The 21,700-nt window shown below is 42.6% G+C and overlaps 1 protein-coding gene across 6 annotated transcripts in view; it reads left to right on the forward strand.

Moving 5' to 3' along the window:
* The window catches only part of qkia (QKI, KH domain containing, RNA binding a), a 73,223-nt gene that overhangs the window by 17,318 nt on the left and 34,205 nt on the right, over positions 1–21,700 (forward strand). For all 6 annotated transcript variants that reach the window (XM_073484300.1, XM_073484296.1, XM_073484294.1 and 3 more), the window contains exons 2-3: positions 9,275–9,417; positions 21,351–21,467. In XM_073484300.1, the coding sequence (XP_073340401.1) occupies positions 9,275–9,417; positions 21,351–21,467 (260 nt within the window). The remainder of the gene's footprint in view (positions 1–9,274; positions 9,418–21,350; positions 21,468–21,700) is intronic.

The raw sequence follows: 21,700 nt of genomic DNA on the forward strand, positions 1-21,700 counted from the left end.
TTGGCTATGATTTTAGACTTTAGAATGATTAAATATCCAGTGAAGTTTACTGTGTTTGGACACTTATGTCATACAATATTGATAACCACATTTGAGAGATCATTGCAAAAATTATGTGTATATCAGCCAATATATTTGTTGTTATTGTTATTTTTGTTGTTATTTCTCTGGGCATTCTCTAACACTGTAATTCTTGGCCACTTGACAGTTGTTTAATGATTTTGCTTCGCTGATTATCATGATCTCAAAATTGGCATCATAATGCATTCTCAAGCTACAGTTAACTGGCCTACTTTTGAGTTGAATCACTGCACCTGTTCATCGATCACTGCTGGTGCTGGAGTTGTCAAATGGTCCCTCAAGTCTAGAGATGTAACAATCCGATTAATTGATATTTTTTTATACAAAAATTAGTTGCCACATATTTTGATAATACATTTTTTATTTCAGTTACTTTTAAGTCACAAATCTCAAACATTTGCTTGTTCTAGCTTCTTAAATGTGAGGACTTGCTGCTCTTCTTTGTCATTTATGATGGTAAATGAAAAGTCTTTGGGTTTTGGACTGTTGGTTTGACAAAAAGGCAATTTGAAGATGAGGCTCTGTGAAATTGTGATCACCATTTTTTCCACTTTTTTTTTTTTTTTTTTTTTTTTTTTTTTTACAAAATGACTAATCATGGAAATAATCTGTAGTTGAATTGCTAATGAAAAGAGGTTAAGACATTTCATCAAATGTGAGACAACCTTTTTCAAATAATTTTTTCAATCTAGATGTTTTTTATAGTAACAATATATGGAAAAGACATTCTCTTCACTTCCCAGTGTATTCAGTCCCTTTTGTTCCACTCTATCACTATTTCTGCCTTTTTTCCTGCCTCCCCTCAGCTCTGCGTTTCTTGTGGCCCCTCTCTGCTTGTCTACACTGTCTGTTTGCTTTGTTTAATCACCAAACTAACGCGCTATGACACGTTCCTATAGCACACCGTCACCGTTGCTGCCAGCAGCCACAGAAAGCCACATTCAACCTGGCACTTCTTCCCCTTCCTGCATGCAGTCACAGTGACGGACCCAGAAAACATTGCATTTGCCACCGGTTATGATTAATGGCTTCGCTGATTGCTGTGCTTGGCCATTACCACACCTACACATTCTGCTTTTAGCATACTTATTCTCAGGGGTTCAGCCAGAATGCAGGAGGAGGTAAACTGTGTGTCCAACTTCTCATGCTTCTGACGTAATAAGGATTGGAAGGAAGATTGACATAGACGAAATTTAGTACAAACTTGGAAGATACTTTATAATTAACACTAATTTGGCAGTGTTCAGCAAATGAACATGGTATGATAATACAAACATTCATACCATGTTATAACTCTGCATATGTAGTTTAAATAATCCCAATATGAGTTTACTTTATTCTGTATTTTAAGGTGAAAGAGAGAATATGCCCATTTTTCTCTGCCATCTACAAACTACATCTTTGTGGCACCAGTTTCCATTGCTGTCGGTCATCTTGGTAAAATATTTAACCAGTAAGAGTCGAGGGAGAATGTGGAGTTGATGTGTAATAGAGAGCAAATTGAGTTTTTCCTCCATCTATTTGTCAGTGGAATAAATATGTGGCAGTGGCTAGTAAAGCAAGGTGGAGGAGAGATGTAGCACTATTTCCTGCTTGTTTCCTGCTGTATTTGTTTAGCAGATTTTTCTCTAAGGCAGTTTCCCCTCCTCCTTCCGTGTGGAGTGTTATTTTTGTGGGTTCTCTTCTCTCAGGAGAGCCTCGCCTGCAAACACACAAAAGCTCATTAGCTTGTGCGTGTGTGGGTGTTTTAATGTCTCGTTGGGTGTTTGTTTTTATATGTACGATATGTGTTTAACTTTGTGTCAGGGCACACACATTCCTGTGCATTGTTGGACCATAGCTAGATGTTATGCAAGTTGTTATTTACGTGTGTGTTTTCAGGTAGCTTCAGCTCATTATTGATGATCAGAGAGCGGAACGTGCCGCTTTCAGGGACGTAGTCGTCTTGGATATAAACACACGTGTGTACATCGACGTGTACACTTTCTGAAATTTCTGCACTGTAGTGTTTGCCTCAGAAAAAGATCGTGTGTGTGTGTGTGTGTGTGTGTGTGTGTGTGTGTGTGAGCGTTTTATTGGTGTAGAATGCATCAACTGGCCGTTTCCAATTTGGATGAAAGCATCTCTCCTCTGTGTCCTGGCTTGCTGTTTACCCATGAGATGAGTAAGCATGTGTGTATGGGAGTGTAACTCTGTAATTTAATTTTTTTTTTTTTTACCTGGCAAAGGGAGAAGAGAATCCAGAAACCTTGTTACTCCACTCGTTTATTTAGTGGCCTATCTCCTTAAAGACCTGACGCTGGAGCTTTTTTCCCAGCCTGCTTTAGGAGAATCCCTGACACACAACATAAATCTCCCCCTCTTGCTGCCAGCAAACCGCACCGTCATTTCTGTCTCGAGCCATTTAGACCCTTCAGCCTGTGGGGGCCAGGGCTGATATCCACATCGTGTCAGAGTAGAGGAACAGTGTGGAGGAGTCACTGTGAAGCAAAGTGATGATTGATATTTTTCAGTACTATTTTGAAAGTTTAGATTTAATGAATAGGTTCATGCTTTTCCAAGTCTGTCTCACAATACTCACATGTCATATGTACATTAAAGAAGTTAGGCGGCTGCAATTGCATATTTCTCCTGTCTGCACTGGTTGTCAGGTGAATCCATTATTAGTGCAACTCCTATGTAAGAGATGGGCAATAAAATCTACTGTCCTTGTTCTGTGCCAAATGTTCATCCAAGGCTAATATGAATCAGCTGTCTGGTTTAGTGAATCAACTGTGTATCTTCCAGATTTTTTTTCCCTTACAAAACTGCCTCTTTGTGTCACTATCCCTCAGCAAGGAAACGCTTAAAGGGGAAACACAAAAGGGGAATTTTGTGCGTGTAACTTTGGAAGATACCCAATAAGTAATCTAATGAAAACAAAAGACAAAATGCCTGTTTTGCTCAAACTTAATTACAAAGCTATTGGAATGTGAATGAACATTATCACGGGGCGCTCATGCACTTTGTGTTTTCTACGACTGCATATAGTCACATCTCCACAGCAATAAACACTCCTATGTTGTTCATTATGGCCTCTTCTCTCTCTGAAAAAGGGGCTGCTGGGATGCCATGGGGAACATGACTTGCACCCCGGTGTGTTTTAGACTACTGCAAGTAATAGACACACTTTGGTAATGCTATTGCAAATGAGTTGGAGTGTTTTGATGTAGCCTTTTCTAGAGACATAACATTGCCTTAATTGGGTTGAACAGTGTTGAACCACAGTTCTCGTCTGAAGTACTGCATGTCCAGTGTTGCTATTATTTACTGAGAACCATAGTCTTCCTTGTCTCCTCATTCCTTGGTTCATCAGGTCAGCAAAAACTGAATCAAGCCACATGCTGAACAGAGCATCCTGTACTGAGCATTTTGTGTTTAATGTGTACACTGCCGCACTCCTACTGTCCATAATCAGTAAACAATGGCAAGTGAAGTGCTGACCCTTTGGCTACAGGATGTTGACTTTTCAGTCCCCTAAGGCAAACCCTTAAGGACAGGATATTTCAGACTTAAACCTTGTATTTTCGTTGTAAGAACTGAACTACACATGCTGTTCTTAACTATGCTGATAGCAAAGCAAACTCATTAACAGCACTGGAATAGTTTGTGCACGAACATCAAAGGGTTGTGCAGTGTAGGCCTACCCTTAAATCAAAGATTAGGAAGTAAAAATAAGACAGAAGCATGAGGAAACATTTTTTTTCTCCTCCAGAAAGAGGGGGAGAGAGAGGCAGCTGTGAGTTGACGATAAGACCCAGAAATGCATACGTTTTCATGGCTCAGTCACCCCCACCAATGCACACTACACTTCTGCTCTCTGCTTTAAAAGAAACCTCCGTCTTTCATATGCTTGGCCTGCCAAACCCCTAAACTGTTGAAGTGGAGTGTCGTCTTGGATAAAGTCGTCTGTGCCGTGAATAAAGGGCAGGAATGCATTAAACGCCCAAATCCTTTCGCTTGCAACGGGTACCCAGGCTTTGTGATTGCTAAAGTGCACAGCTTTAAAGTGAAAAGGCTTGTTCCTCGCGTCGGTCTTGTTTCACTCAGCACCGGCACATTAAGGTGTATCTGTGATTGCTGTAGCTCTCTTGGACACGACCACCACATTTTCATGTCTATATTTATCTCGGCTTCCTAGTTTTTTTTTTGTTTCTTTTTACCTGTTAAATCATGAATTGAGCAAGCATGCATGTATAAGCAGGAAAAGATGGAGTGATTTTGCACAGCACAGGTTTTTTCATCCTAAATCCTCCTGAACAGGGAGGACTCATTCAGTCGCTCTGCAGAGTCGAACATTTGATCATTTTGGCTTGAAGATTAATTGGTGTTAAACTCAATCTGTTTCAGGTGCCAGATATTATCAGCCTAATACCAGGCATCACAAGGCATCTAAAGCTGCTTTCCTCAGGCAAAGCTGATCACACTGATTACTCGCCCATTACATTTCTTTTGCTCTCCTTTCTCTCTCACACACACACACATACACACTACACATATATGGACAGATGTGCTCAGCGTGGTCAGAGGACGTTTTGCTCTGAGCTACAGGGTGAGGACGAGGCAGTTATGGAGCAGCAGGTCTATTTTTGGGCTCTTAATGGACTTGTTCCCATTCTCCACTGGAGCAGGTCTGGCTGAATGATCTTCATCAGGCTTAAACCTGATTGCAGTATCTCCTCCTTTGTTTTCAATTTTACTCTACCCCCCGCTGATCTCTTTGCTCCATCTTTGATCTCTCCTCCACTCCACCCTCTCATGTTTGTCCTCATGCTGTGTTTACATTCATTAGATAATGTCAGCCTAGATAGGAGGGGCCGCAACACTAGAAAATATTCATATCTCAAGTGGCTATTCTATCGCCTATCACCTTTCCTCTCCCATCTCACCTTCGCCTGAACTGCTTCCCTTGATTCCGCCAGTGCTGTTTCTGTGTGATCATGTTTTGGCATCAGGCTGGGTAAATAAATGAGAAGCTTCCCTCTCCCATGGCGCTGAGTTCACGGTGGCTGATTCTGTCAAATATCACTCTTTCAGATGAGTAGATACACTTAATTTTGTTTTTCCGTGTCCCTTCTAGCTTTTCCTCCTGTGTGCACATGACTCTGCAGTCTAGGCCAAGTTCTGCTTTGCCTATTTAAGGGTAATAGTCTCAGTGTGGGTAAAATTCTAACCATATGCAACTTAGTGTTGTTTTCACTGGTGACTTTTGATACAGCAGGGATGATCTGCCTGCTGGAGAGGCATCTGTGACTGTGGAGCAAAATGGCTAACTGTGAAGAGTCTTTGTCATGCATGCTGCTCTGACATCACAAAACATTAACAGCATGAGGTTTTTGATAAATAATCATCAGTAATGTGGATGAGGTTATTCTTGTTCTAAGTATTGAAACAAAAACAGTCTGCTGAGTTCAGAAAATGACATCACTTTACTGTAATGCAGCCTTTAAAACCAGGAAAAGAAAACTCTTTTGCCATATCATGATATTAAAAATTGTCTTAGTTTTCAGATCATTATGTCAAGTTTCCTATCACAATAACTATATAATATCCATAATTTACTCAGCCCCACTTAAAAAGACAAAACAAAACAACCTGAAGATTTGGTTACTATTTTTTCCTAGAGCTTTTTCAACATCATTTCAAAGTCTTCCTCAGATGGAATTGACTGACAACCAACCATTAAGGGTCAAGTGGTTGAAAACTCTATTTTTAAAAGTTGGTAAGTGGACCTATAGTTTGGGTTTTTTTAAACCACTTTTCTCAAGGTCTTAAATGAACATTCACACGTAAAATCCATCCATCCACCCACCACACCACACTTTCATCTTAACTTGCAGCCACTTCCTTCCCCATATTCCTCAGTCCACTTCTTCTCAAACACCTTCAACTGCAGTTCACCTCTCCCACATCCTTCCCTTTTTGGGTGCATATCTCTCCCCATTGCCAAGATCACCAAAGAAGATGAAGAGAAAGTGTCTTTTTACTTGAGCTTACAAAGGGCAGATGTATCCGCAGCCACAGCCTGTGACATTTTATTTTTTCGCCGCAGATTTGAGAAGAAAGGGCAGACAGCGAGAGAAACAAAAAAAGAGAAGGTGAAATGAAATGTATATTAACTTAGATTGAGGCAGAAAAGAGCAGCGCAAGTCAAGAGGAGTACAACTGAACTCTGCTTGCTCAGCACTGTGTCTATAATTCTCTCTCTTCTCTCCGTCTTTGTCTCATCAAACCTTCTTCCGATCTGCCCCCCCCATCTACTCTCAAGGTTGATTATTGTCTCCTCCTGACAGATGTCTGGGCAAAACACTAAATAGTGATATTATGATCTCTCTTCCTGTGTCTGTCGGTGTGTGTGCAACCAGCCCCCCACCAGTAAATAGACAGCTCTGACAGAAAGTGCTGTTTATGTGTGTGGTGTGCTGAGTCAGGCTGTGGATGACACACTGAGCTGAGAGATGCTTTAAGGGGAGTAACAGGGGATCTGTTATTGCTCTTCATTAAGCTGTTAAACACGTACATATTCAAGTTTTTTTCCCCAATGTAATGCCAAAGTTCAAGAAAAGTTCTGATTTGATAGCCAACCATTCTCCTACTCCAGTTGATTGTGTTCTTTTTCTTGCTTTGTCTGTCCTCCTTTCCTTGCGTCTTTCTCACAAAATCAGCCTTTTCTGCCGGGGTGGACAGCTAGACAAATGATTTTGTCGGCCGTGCAAGGCAGGGGGTAATTTTTAGGTGAGCACAGCGCTTCAGAAAAGACTTGCCGCACTGAAATTAGAGGTTGTCAAATGCCGCACGTCTCCACTGATGGCCCAGCACGGCCCCCTTATGTTAATGTGGCATTTCAGCGAGAGGAAATTAGAAGGCGGGCTGCTGCTGCTGCTGGTTGTTGGGTAGCATTGTCACATGTGCACACTTCCTCTTTTTATTTTTTTATTTTGTTATCTGAAGGACGAATGTTCTTGGATGCAGATATAAAATATATGTGCTTTTGTTGGAAGCTATGTGTACAGAACTGATTTTCTAGCCTACAGAACATTGGCTCCTCTTTACCCATCATTGATGGCTCCTCCACACACACTTAGCCCACCAGTGGTCTGTTAAATAGCTCTTCTGTGTTTTTAATGTTAGCTTGAATAGCCAGATGCAGCAAGAAAGGTTCTTAGATTTATAGTAAGTAGGGGTATTTCATTTTTATAGGATGCAGTTTAGTTGTGATCTTATTTTCCATATCTCCTATGTGTGATCCAGCCGTGGATAGTTTTGCTTATCCGTCAAGAAGTTACGGAGATTAGACTAATGACTACATGGTTGAAATCCTCTCCCTCTGTACTTGAGGGTTCTTTTGGACACACAACACACAATCATCTGTAATTAACTGTCCTGTTTTTCATATTCCCATTACTCGCTGTGCTGTCCTGGCCTCCTCCCTGTATGATGTGTCACTGCCAAGCCTCTCTGTTCATACACAAAGCCTGAATGTGGCCTAAAGCTGGTGTCGGTTAGGACTGATGTAATCTGTCCTCTGGGCTGGATACCGTGAGGATGAATTCATCTTTAGGGAGGACTGGGAGTGTGTGATCTGCTGAGTGCTGAGGTCATGTTTGTGAAGGAGTCGCTCCGGGCCGAGTTTCCCGACTTGTTTGTACGATTCAAATCTGTCCCGCCGGTGTTGTCCACACAGCTGCGGGCCAGATGTTGATGTGTATCCTTGTCGGTGTCCGTGAGCACATCAATCACACATTTGTCAGTCTGTCATTGACACAGTATCCAGAGACAACACTTGAATCTTTAACAGGAATTCCCCACAAACTGATTCCATGGCTAAATCCAAGCTTCTTTTTTTTTTAAACCTGACCTCTTTTTGTATTCTGTAAAAGTGTACAGTTATTCTAATGTAAAACAAAGGCAAGAGCTTTACTCAAACCTAATTATGGAATTGTGACCCATCTTCTAATTTTGCTTCAGTGTAAGGTTAAGGCCTAGAGGTCAGGCATGCTCCACTAAGGGCATCTGAGTTGAGTGTCAGGTTCCCCAGCTAGAGTTTAATATAGAGCTCCCAACTGCTTGAAAGTCTCATGAGAGATGGAAATGGTGCCTAACTAACACCCGCCCCCACGCACATCATTCCTCGAGGCCTCACCAGCCTGACCATTTTGGTACAGCTGCTTCAAACTCAAACTTAAAAACATGTTTTTGTAGATGGGTCTCTCCTCCCCTTTACTGCCAGTTAACATTTTGGTTCGGCAGCGGCATGAGTGTCTGTATAGTGATGGCTAACAGGCGAAGTTAGTGTGACAAGAGTGCATCCCCCTATTAACAGGTGTTACAACTGCAGTCGTCGATCCTCATCCAACTGTGACACTCAAGCGTACTGTACACACAACACAAGATGGAACAGAATGAATGAAGGCTTTTTTCAACCTGCATAGCACAGAATTCCTCTGTGTGAGAGTTTGTGTGAGCTACAGAGGCAGTCAAAGTGGGGTGCGCAAGTGTGAATTAGAGGCGAATGTGTGCGAGAGAGTTGGAGCAGTCTCTGCTGGCAGTGTGTGTGTGAGGGAGAGAGGTCCATTAGTTTTATCTGACAGAAGGATCAGATCTGAAGGCATGTACCTGAGTCTGAGCGATTCTCCGCGTCTCCTCTCCCCACCTGCCCAGCTGCTCGCACAGGCTACTCTATTAGACAACAGCCACAGGGGAGTACCAGGCAGAAAGGAAAGATGGTGGCCTTAACCCCTAAATAATGCAGCGCTTAACTTTTGTCTCTGGCATATAAGATAACTTGCACAGAAATACACATTCACCGTTGTTAGTCAGAGTAGCTGAAAAATTGTTGCCTCCTTAAGGTATAAAGAGGCATCTGTGCTCAGCTATCATACTTTTCCACACTCACAGGCTATGATAATTTTTATGTACTCCCGGAAAACAAACGTACACAGTTGTTTGTCTGTAAATGACAAACAATACTAACGGCAATTGACAGATTTCTGTTGTTTTTCTTTCCTTTTTTTCCTGAACAAAGATTTATATGCTACATTAGGCCTTTGCCCTGAAGTCAAAATCAATATGACAGTGATGTATCAAATACAAAGGAAAATAAATGTTTGATTGTGCTGTTGCTTACCACAGTGTACACGTTTGTGTGTTTCAGAGATCAACAGAGTACGTAAAGACATGTACAGCGACACAGTGAATGGCCTTGTGGACAGACACCCTCTGGAGCTGCCGGAGCCTATGGGACCCATCGTCCACCTGCAGGAAAAACTGTTTGTGCCTGTCAAAGAGTACCCTGATGTAAGTAGCTGCTTTACACATCTCACACGACAGCAGCTGTATCACAGTGCTAATATTATTGGTGCGTTTGCATTAATTGTTTTAGGACTAAAATTTACAGAGGAACCAGTAGACAAATGCTGTTTTGAGCACAATACAAAAAAGAAAATAATTGTGACATAGAAAAAAACGTATGGTGTAGTATGTCTTTAGGAATATGTTGTTTGCTTTTTACTCCAAAATGTACCAACATCTGTATCAGCAACTATAATAGATAAAAAATTCTTATGTCTGCTGACATGCTCTTGCCTGAGGCCATGCGTCTTTGCATTGTGTCATCACTGGAATGTCAGCTGCCAATAGTTCAGTAGTCTGTTTTTGTTGCACACTTTGCTCACTCCTTAGTGCATTTCTCTTTGTGCTTTCTTTTTGCTTCTTTTTCCATGTATTTATGTCAATAAACACCCTAGACTGTCCTGGCTGTTTTGTTTGTTAAATGATAGTTGCTGGACTCAGAAGGTGTACCAAGCTGTTAATGGACTACTGTTATAGCTACATCAGGTGGCTGTCTAAAATTGGACCCGGTCTCACGAAAACATGGCATGCTGTGGTGTTTATGGGCCAGCTCAGCGGTAGATTAGTTCTGAGAGGGAGAGAAGGAGGGGATTGAGAGGAGGAGTGTCATGGAAAGCAAACTGCAATTCCATAAATATTCAGTTGAAGGAGATGGAAATCTTTTGGACTTATCACTTGCATTGGTTAGAGTGGTGGTAGAGACTGCTTTTCTCAAATGGAAAGACACACATTTGAATGCAGACACGCACCACACACACACACTGGGATGAAAGTTAAACGATGGCGCTATCATACTGGTTGTAGAGATGGGGAGTCTGGACTGAGGAGGCTGGTGGTGACACTGAAGAGGCTGTGTCTGAATAATGACAGGTGTGTTTGTGTGTATGTATGTGTAAGGTCGTGACCACAGTCAGTCAGCCACCATCCTGTCCTCATAGTAATCTTAGGCACACACATGAATGGTCATGTCACGTCTTGTGGAGCAGCATTTCTCTTGGTAATCCCAGCAGCTTGCAGTGAGGAAATGAATGGAGGGAGGTGACGAAGGATAAGACACACTGTAGAGCAGGGCAAGGCCTAGCCAGGCGTGGATTGTATTTTCCCCCTGACAGAATTGATAAAGGGCACCAGGGACTGGCTGGGATCGGCTCAGCTGCGGCTGACCCTAAGACCAGACCCAGCCTCTGGGTTATGGGTGGTTTATTTAGCTTGAGCTCAGCCTTTCACCCTTCATCTCAAGCGACAGGATATCAGGTCCTTGGGTTGTCCTCTAATTAGTTGTGATAATCAATTAATTGCACTTGGTGCCACTATTTTTTGCATTAATTAAGTGGCGATGAATCAGTGGCTGATTATCAGGGCCGATATTCAGCAAATTTCCGTTTATCGGTATCAGTGTTTTTTCTCCTACTGCTGATTTAAAAATGCTACCTTTGCTCTGATGCAGCATCCTCTGTCTGTGGTCATATATATCTACTCCAAATATCAGTTAGCTGTCTACTTCACAACTAATAATCAGTATCAGCTCTGAAAAAACCCTATTGGTCAATCTCTAAAAGGGGTTTATGTTGCAGCTGTTTTATTTTATTTTGAAGGGCATGTCTCATATATTCAGAAATGAACATGCTATTTAAAGATATAAGGCCGAAACCTTTACCTTTTTGCTGTGATATCCCCTGTAGTTATGCTATTCAAAACAAATTAAATCACTGTATAGTCTCTCTCTCTCTCTGTCTCTGTCTCTGTCTCTGTCTCTGTCTCTGTGTGTGTGTGTGTGTGTGTGTGTGTGTGTGTGTGTGTGTGTGTGTGTGTGTGTGTGTGTGTGTCTGTGTGTCTGTGTGTGTGTGTGTGTGTGTGTGTGTGTGTGTGTGTGTGTGTCCATGTTCGTGGGTGGGTTCCGTGTTAACCCTGTGAGGACATGTTTTATGGAAGAGTGAGGGAGGTCTGTGGAACTGTGGTTGCCACCTATGGCTGTAAAGACTCTCACACAAACACACAGGCACACACACAAACTATTAAAAGTGGGGCATCCTCAGATGACCCCTGTCTTCCCTTTGCTCGATTTGCCATGCTGCTGTGTGCAGGGCAGGGCTATAACTCAGTATTGTGTTTACGAGCTGCCGTGAAAGCTACAAAATTAATTAGGCTTCCCCCTGGTGGCCGAGATGACTCACTGATGACCTTAAGCAGACACAATTTACACACACACTAATATGCACATGTGCAAGCAGAGACAAATACACTTTCACTGTGATGCATTAAAGGCCAATATTTTCCTTGGACAATTTTTCACTCTATTTTGGTACACACACCCTCCACCAAATGTGGTCATTAAGTGTGCAGACAAACTGGAAAATGCCAGATAGCTTTGTTTTATTTATATGTGATGATCAGGGGAAATCAGCAGCAGGTAAAAAATTTACTATTTTCTCTATTCCTACCTTTCCTGTTCTCAGAAAATATCCAGGTTTTTGTGCAAAAACTGTTAAATTAGTTATACTAAATTTTATGTCTTGGCAAGTCCAACTAATGACCACAGCAATACTGGCCTTTAAGAAATCAGGCACACAGAGTACATTTTAAAAGATTTAAAAGTATTTGAATGGTACCAGTGTGACTTAATAATAAGTTACACTGGTGATCCTTTTGTCTATACTCCTTTGTTTTCACTGCTGTTCTTACTTCCTTTTGCAATTTCAGGCTGTTGGGGTGGAGAGAGGGGGAATGAAATCTAGAATTTCATTATTCGAACAGCAGAAAACAATAGATAAAGTGTTACTGTGTGTTCATCTGACTTCCACGTAGTAGTGAGCTTCTCTTGGGACTAGTTTTCGAATTGTTGTCCAAACACAGTGCTACAGTATCTCTATATTGCGGTAGTGTTTTCAATGAGGATAAAAAGTGGAATAATTTCGTTGTGGGGTAAGAGCTGGGATGATGAAGGATCATTTTGAAAAGGAAGAGAAGAAAGAAATGATGAAGGAAAGGAAGAAAATGTCACTTCCTATCCCCATCTGCCCACTGCTAAAGGAAAGGAAACTGTAATGATGATTATTAGACTGGGGAATATTTTCCTCCCTCTCACATTTCCGTCTGATTTCCCAGATTCCCGCCATCAAAAAGGCATGTGTGTGTGCACGCTTCTGTGTGTACGTGTGTCTCGCTGATGCAATTCTACATTCTCCCAAGAAAGCAGGCAATGGTGTTCTTGGCATCAGCTCACCTGCTATGGAAGATTTGTCATCGTTCATGATATTTCCCCATCTTTCCTTCTTTCCACTCTTTCTCTTGTCATTTTGGGACACTTGCCATCCGCTTGCCTTCCATTTGGTTTCCACTTTGATTTAAAAACATAACTCCCACTTACCTTTATCCGCCATATTCTTATGTCAAGGCCACGCTGGCTCGGTGGGGCTTTTTCTGTCTAACCTACGTGTCCCCTGCTCTCGTTTCACCAGTAGATAATTAGATTGTCCTGGTGCCTGGATGCAGTGCAGCATGTCAATTCTACCAAAATAACTTGCCTTGCCAGCATGCTCCTACTCTAATTCCCTTAAGTGTGTCCCTCTCCTGGCCTGTGTGTGTGTGTGTGAGTGCTTGCCTGCCACATCTGTCTGTAAACGTGTGTCTGTATGTGTGTGCGCGCTAGGCCTGCATCTCTATCATTCTGCCTGCCTTTGTGTGTCTGTCTAGCCACTCCCTCACCGTTCTTCAAAGTCAGCCATTTCCCGATGTCGTCAGTGGTGCAGAGCGCTGTGAAGCGTCACCGTGGTGACTGCATCTTGACTGACAGCTGAGTCGCAGGCTATCTGATAACTTCAACCTTCAATTAAATGCTATCTGTGGCTCTGCTTTTCTCCCGAGCACACACTCACACACACATTGATAGGCAGCTGACTGACAGCTCAGCATGTCATTTCCGTTGACCTTCAGGCATCTGATAGGATGTGTGACATGTCTTTTAAGTTTGTCTCTGTCTCCACTTTATTCCCTGTGTGTTTGTATTTGCCAACTGTTCGATGGGTTGCGGGCAGGTCACTGGATAGTAAGAAATGCTCAGGAGTGAAAACACAGACATGCACACGCGGACACCACCTTTACTGTGCTGACGCTATGAAATGGGACCCTCTGTTAGACATATGCTGTTGAGCAACTGCAAAACAGGACTGTGTGAACTCCTAGCCTGCTAGAACAGCTCTGAAAGAAAAGAGTTATATTCATACTGTAGGTCTATAAAAACAGCTGTGTGTTACAGCTCTGCTGTTGGTGTTTCTAGTGTTTGTCTGATGTTTAGGAGGTTGTTATGGTACTTAAGTTTGTTTACCTCAGTAATGGAATCCTTTTAACCCCCTCCACCTTCAATTTCCCCTCTTCTGCTCCACCTGTCGTCTCCAAAATAAAGATGCTCAGTGGAACAGATGTTTGATCTTGAAAGTCAACATTTTTTGGTTATTAGTCTGTGTTTCGAAGGCAAATGAAAGTAACTGAACACTGCAAATTACTTTTGTATAGGTTCTATACACTTACTAGAGGAAATGTATTTGTCAACTCTATGCTTTTTCACAAATTTGAAACTTTAAATGGTACAAAATGAACTGCAGAATTAAACACAGGCAATTAAAACAGACAAATAAATGAAGAGTAAATATTTAGGATACAAATATGAGTAGGTTAGCTACGAATATTATGAATTAATGTTAAATATTCCATTAAACCACCATAAGCTTGTAACACTGTAACAACAACAATATGTTTTTGTACTGAACATGCTTATGTCTTAAAGTCTTACGCCTTGGCATCCATCTTGGCAATGCCCCCAGGCAGTTGTTTTGGGCTAAAAAGAGGAGAGAGCCATACATTTGCTTTCAATGGTCACTGGGACTTAAAAACATGTATAGAATCAGCAGTTAAATCGACTTAAAAAAAAATGCTTAAAAAGTTCAGTGGCTTTGCCCCAAAATAAGGTTCAACATGCTTTTTCCCCCACAGGTTATACTCCTACAGTTTCACGACACCAACTTCTTCTACGGCTCAATCCATAGTGCCGTGACGCTGTCAGCTCATCCCATCAGAGCACTTGAACAAATGCGAGCTTAATGTCTTGTTTGACCCGTTTAATTTTTACCTCACCTTTTTTGGTAATCCTGTGCATTAGCGTGATATCCTCCTCTTACATGCCTACTAAAAGTCCATCTGCAGCTGCACCAAATCGGTTGAAACTGTCGTGAATCTTATCTGCACAAATGTGCGATACTAAAAAGAAAAAGAGGCTCTAATGATTTGAGCAGACAGGATGTCCTGGACCTTTCTGTTTCACTGCAGTAAAATCGCCCGGCCCAAACCAGCCAGTTCCCTGCGCAGGGAAAGTCATTAAGCTTGTTCCCATGAGGGTGTCATCACTTATCATGCCAGCTCCTGATATCCTTCTGACCCCCTTAAGTCATTACCAGTCCTGGAAATGTACCGCCCCACACCTCAGCTCACCTCACTGATAGAGCGGTAGAGTGGAGGATTTTGATATCTCTAGCTAGCCAGCCATGCATGATGATGATAATTTGATGAACGGATGGTTTTCTAGTTAGCTATTTGATGAGAAGGGTAATTACAATGATAATTTAAACAGAGGACTCTATTTGTTGTAGTCAGTTAACATGACGAAGGGCAACAGTGTAAGCAGTTAGATGTGTATTTATAACTACGCTAATGCCACTGATTGGCTTTCATATTACCAACTTATGCTTGTACTGTAAGTGGACGGTGTTTAGTGCTTCACTGGCCTGTTGGTCTCTGCAGTCATTAAGCTGAGAGGCAGAGAGGTGAAAGCAGAGAATGAAGGACAAATGAAGCAGGTTGACCACACAGGCGAGTGAATCACCGTATAAAGTGCAATGTGCAAAGACCAGATCCTACTGATACAGGATTTTTGAGACCAATGTTTTTGGTTTTAAAATAGTTGCATGAGCTACATTATACAGAATAAATTCTAATATTCATTAAGCATATTTGGCAATGACTTTTACCATCTGAACCATTAGGTGTGAGGTTTGTCCTCTTCCGCAATGGAGAGGATGTTGTACAGCACAGGTGCCTCTTAGCGACACCACAAGTTGCTCAGTTGTCCTCATGGAAGCACATTCTTCAAATATATTTTATTATCTACATGTATAGTCTGTGATTTTGTCTGTCTATTCTGTACATGGCAACATGTATGATATGTCTTTCCGTCCTGGGAGAGGGACCCCTCCTATGTGGCTATTTTCCATTTTTTTTCCTTGCTAAAATCAAGGTTTAAAGTAGAGGGTCCTTGTCCCCCGAGGCAATATGAGCTATTTAAATACAATTGACTGCACTTGACAATGTTATTAAAGAGCTGTGACAAAGGCATGTGCAGAAGTAGGATATTTCACGGTTGATGATGATGCACACATCTAATGTACTGGATTGGAATCGGTTCCTCAACAAATTGACCATTTATTGTAAATAGTTGAGCGCCAAAGACTTAGCTGGCAGAACTAATCCACCAGTATAAACACTTCACTCTGGTTTACACAATTCAGAGGTAGTTGTAAACATGCATAAACATTGGATGTTTGTGTAGACGGCAACACTAAAATGATGATGAAGCGTGAATGAAATTTGCTGACGGCTGATCAGCCAGTGCTAGCGCAACTTTAGTTCTTTGCCTAAACTAACACAGTTCTCTGTTTAGAGGATTTTGATATTGGCCAGAAGTGACCACTCTAAAGTAGATGCTGTTTCCCTTCCTCGGCTGGATGGGAGGTTTGCAGATAAGATAGCACTGCCTGGCTAGCATTAGTTCACAGCTTTCTCAGCTCTGCCAAAGAGTACTCTTCAGTTTACTTGTTGTGATCAACTAACACGCAGATGAACACTGAGAGAGAGATGGAATATTATTTAGGCTCTTCCTACTTATTATTTTTCACTCTGTGTCTGCTAGTCGCTTATCTAAAAGTGCACAAACTTTGCTCTCTGCTTCCTTCGCTCGACTCCCAAAACTTCCAGCTGACATCAATCTTTACGCTTCCATCTCTCCGTCTTCCCTCCTCTGTATTTCCAGCCTGCCTGCAACCCCAAAATAAACCCAAACAGAATTATCAAAGGAGCCATGGATTAGGCTGCTAAATGCTGGATGTGCTGAATAGAGAGCTTTGAAGTCTATAGGGCTTTGAGGCGCAAATGTCACCACTGGAATCTAAGTCTAATTTTCACCTTTCATTGCCCCAGCATCACCTCCGCTGTCCGTCCTGTAGATCAACCATGTAACCTGCTGTAGGTTAAGCACCTGCATGTTCCCCATGTCCATTTTCCTTTCCTCTTGCTGTTTTACTGTGTGGAAAAGATATGCAGAGCTGCTGCATGCTCATATGTGTGGTGATCAGACCACAAAGCAAAGGCCACGATGGATTAATTAAATGATGGAGCATTTCTGCACAAAGATGAATGAGTGATGAAAGGCAGCCGGCTGGTGGTTAGTAAGGAAAGTGAGAGAAACATTGATTTGTGCTGTGAGAGACCCCTGCACCATGGGAGGATGACAGATATGCAGAACAGGAAAGAAAAGATCCTGTGTACTAGGACAAAGAGGAAAAGGAAGCCTGCTCCGTTTCCAGAAATGAAAAGAGGAAGTCTGGAAGCAGAAGGGAGGTGTTTAAGCAACCAGTGCTCAGCTATGTACCCTTCAAATACTGTAACTTGAAGTGAAATGAGATGGAAGATATCTTGGGTATGAGGACAAGGGGAGTTTTCGCAGATGAAAGATTGGGAAAAAGGGAGGGTTATAATCAACTGACTGAGCGTAGAAGATGGAGAGCAGGGGAGAGATGACAGTGCCTGGTGTAACAACCGCAGATTCCACCTTGCTTTGATACATCACACTGAATGAACTGTTCCTCATTTCCATAAGCCCAGCGAGGCCGGCTAATAAGTGATTGGTATTCTCCTCCCGGCCTGGCCCTGCTCTCCGATAAGCTCTGCGCGCACACAGCCAGAGCCCTCAGCATGATCTCATTTCCTGTCTCCCCACCACCACAAACAAACGCCGTCAAAGGCACAATTGTTCTGCTTCTCTGAGCATTGTTGGTGGAACCGCTGTTGTTTCTCAGTTGTTCACACAAAAAAACGAACCAAAAGGCATGTGCACACAAACCCAAGTGACAGGCAGCTCAGGGCGCGGAGGGTGTCTGCAAGAGTTCACTCCATACATTGTGGTTTCACAAACTCGCGCTCATAAAACACACAGCGGCGTAGACGTAGATATGCTCACAACATAACCCGCCTGTGGAGTAGCGATAACTGGGGCTAAACAAAGGCCCTTTAATGTCAGTGTAAGCCCTTGTCCTGAAGGGGGCTTTGTGTGTTTGTGTGTGTGTGCACGCGTGTGCGTGTCTGTTTTTCCGTGTTTACACACGAGCTGTGTTTGTATATGCTGTATGTGCTTCTCTGTATTTGTGTGTTTGTTTGAAAAACTTGGCGAAAAACGGAGATAAAATGAGACTGAAATAGAGGAGAAAAAGAGATTGTCCACCAAAAGATCCCAGTGTCTCTAATCTTCTAATGCTGTAAATGAGTGCAGCAAAGGGAAAAAGAGACTGTTGAGAGTTTACAAGTCAGCAAAACACAGTTTATGCATGTGTTCTGTTCACCAGATGGGTGCTGACAGTACCCATACTTTTTTTGTGGTTGTAATGTTATACCCAAGAATGGCTTATGGCTTTTCACTACTATTCATGGGGAAGACACTTTTTGTATTTGTATTAATTATTATCTATTTACTAATGACTGTTTCAAGGTCTCGTAGAGGGTGCAGAGATTTGGAAAGCAAGCCATGGTGTTCCCCAGACATGATTTTTCTAAAGACCTCAGTCTGATGTTACAGGATGAAAACTAGCATTTTTTTAGTAGTTGCGGAGGAGGCTGGATAGTTTAGCACGAGGATGTTGAAGAGCGGATAGTGTTGTTGGTAGTGAGGGGCACTGTATCCATCCTACTCCTCTGGCTGTACTGAGTGAAGTTCCTGGCAGGCTCAATGGCCCTGCAACCTTCTGATAACTCACCCGCTCGGCTTTTCATTGTCTCTACATTCCTGTGGCTTAAAATGGAGGTCGCCTTTTCGAACAGCATATCAACATCCACGAGAAGAATGTCAAACCCTCAGTGCAGAGTGGGAAGCCAGGGAGCAGAGAGAGCAATCCACTACAGTTAACATCACCGTGAGGCTTTTGGCAACATTTTTATTTACAGTAGAGTCACACTTCTAATTGCGAGATTATATTAATATGAGGCTGTATCGTTTCCTGCTACATTGCCAGATTGTGGTGAGATGTTTGAAGCTGAAACACAGTCATTTGATGTGTGTTTGCATTTAAAATGTTCCTTGAGTGATGTGTGTGAGTGCGGTAACTGCTTGGCCAGACCTGACGCCTACACCGTGCCGTGCCCCCACCCATATGTTGTTGCGACTTTGTGCACATGCCTCTGTCATCATTAAAAGACATCTGACACTAATACGCCAGCCTTCACCCACAAGCCTTTGCTCCGGGGAAGGGGGTTGCCATAAAATCCAAGCCACATGCATGTAATGGCCTGCTCTAACCCTTTATCCCCGAGCGCCCTATCAGATAGAGTTTCACATCTAGAGTGAGAATGTGGTGGCATGTTGGCTCTTCTTGCTCTCCCCTCACACTGGCGTCCATGACTTTTCCCTTTTGCCCTTGTGTCATCATCTCTTGAACCTTTTCTCTCTTTATTTCTCCCAGCTTTCCTCTGACAGGCCCTGGTCTCTGTCAAGTCTAATTATCATCAACATATTCATGTCCACAGAGAAGTACCTTCCACTGTTACAAAGTGAGAGAAGGGGAGTGAATAAAATATTAAATGCTCTTTCTTTATGAACAAGCCTCATAGTTTGAATCACATATACCTTTTCCCCCTTCTCATGTCTATTTCACATCTGGATCATGCTCTGTAATTCAACCACTTGATGTATTTAATATATTTATAGTGTGTAAATCTAATGGGATATGGACTGATGGAAGATATTGTAGCCTGTGAGGCTGGTGGGAAATGTCATTTCAGATATGGTGCTGCAGTTGCTAGCAGGGTAGGCTGTATATCAACACCCAGGACACTGTCACTGTAGCTTCTGTGTAATGGGTAAGAGGCCATGTCTGTTTATGTCTGCACCACCGCCATGTCCAGAGCTTGGGGTTCACCCTTGTCTGCAGCCAGTACTGTGATGCAGACAGACAGCTCTCTCCTGTGCTCCTTGAGGCTGTGTGCGTGTGTTCTTCTGTGTGTGTTTACGTACCAGTCTGACGCAGGCCACCGTGCATCGTTGGTGGCTGACCTCCGAGGACAGGTGCCTCTACATTCTTCAGTAGGCGCACACACTCTCACAAACAGCCCCTCCACCAGTTTCCTTGATTCGAGTGAACCGAACAGACAGTTGCCTTGCAACATAGAAACATAAAGCCTGTGTAGCTGCATGCTAGTATCATCCGCAGGGACTTTAGCATCTCAGGGTGTGTCTTTCCTGACAAAGACACGCAGACAGGCGACGGTTGCAGGCAAGCCCAGTGACGGGGACACAGACAACAACATCCTGGAGGTTTTCACTGTCCTCAACAGTGTTTGTTTACGTAGTTCAGGAGAAATACACCAGCATCGCGTTAAATTTGTAATCCCTCTGTAATTAAATGTGACTTCTCTGATGGTCTTTTGGATTTCGCTGAGGCATTGGTGCGTTGGAGTGCATAAGCAGATGTGACTGTGTTTAAGAATTTAATGCGGCAGTGTCACGGCTCATTGTAACAGCTCAAGAGACGAACAGTTGCGCTTCTCATTGTCAAGGAAAGCTACTCACTATTCCAGTGAGCGTTTGAATATTTCAGGTTTGGACATTTTTATCCTGTTTTAATAGTGCCAGAGATCTTACCCATCATGCACTCCACCAGCCACTGCGCACACTGTTTAAACATGGGTGGTTTGTTTACCTCTTTATGCGTCACTGTGCTCCCCACTCTCCCCCATCTCTCCCCCTTTCCTTCTGTTTTTATTTTGGCTGAAAATTGCGCTGGATTATTTCAACACATTTTCCCTTTATCCCGTTGGAAGCCAGTTTCAAGTGGAGGGGATTACGTTGTTAAATACGTTTCCTTTTGGTACAAAGCTCCAAAGCCACACAAAAGTGAAAAGGGGGTCCTTGATAAGAAAATTGTGTCAGGTACTCTACATCACCTCGCAACTCGCCTTCCCGTCAGCATCCTCCCACTCCATTTCCCCCTTGTCTACTACCCACCATTCTATAATTCCTTGTAGTTAATTTTCTATTTTCTATTTGGCACCATTTTGACATCTAGCGGGGGTACTAAATGTCGGGGCAAGCCTACCCCGCTGCGGCTTATGGTTGGAAATCCCGCCAGGTAGAAAAACATTCAACTGCAAAATTAATTAAATTAATCTTACCCTTTTAACACTAATCTTCCTTGGTATTATTGGTAAAGACTTACTTCTAGCAGTGTTGCAACCATAGTAAGGAGAAAACCTTACTATGGCGGCCATAGCAATGTTGCAAGAGAGACAACATGGGCAGAAAGTAGTCGATTTGGTGTGGTGGGTGAAGGCGTGGCAGCAGAGGCGTGAAATCCTCTCTAGACGTTTGCTGAAAGTGACATCTGTATGCCTGTTTGTCTGTTTGATATAATCCTGCCTGTTGCATATTTAAGAAGAACTTGACCGTTTGCATTCAGCCGTTGTTATTGATAGATTTTAATTGCCAGTTAAATCTTTTAAGGAAATTTAATATCCGTAATCTCTCCCGCTCTATACTCACTTGTATATTTCTCTCTCTGTTTCTGCAGTATAACTTTGTGGGGAGAATCCTCGGCCCTCGAGGACTCACAGCCAAACAGTTGGAAGCAGAGACGGGATGCAAAATCATGGTGCGAGGCAAGAGCTCCATGAGAGACAAGAAGAAGGTAAATTCATGTTTTCTTTCTCTTGATAACAGTGTTTGTCATTAGATAATATTCTACTCATACGCTTTGTCGCCCCTTTGTCTCAACAAAGATTCATCATCTGTCTTGAGATATTACACAATAATGTGAAAATATCTGGGACCCCTGTCACACAAAAACATCCTACTATCCCTGTAGAAACACGAGGCAGACATGAGCTCAATGGATGCCTGGTGACTGCATTCTGACATCCG

This window comes from Pagrus major, chromosome 16, assembly GCF_040436345.1.
Source record: "Pagrus major chromosome 16, Pma_NU_1.0".
Classification (NCBI taxonomy): Eukaryota; Metazoa; Chordata; class Actinopteri; order Spariformes; family Sparidae; genus Pagrus; species Pagrus major.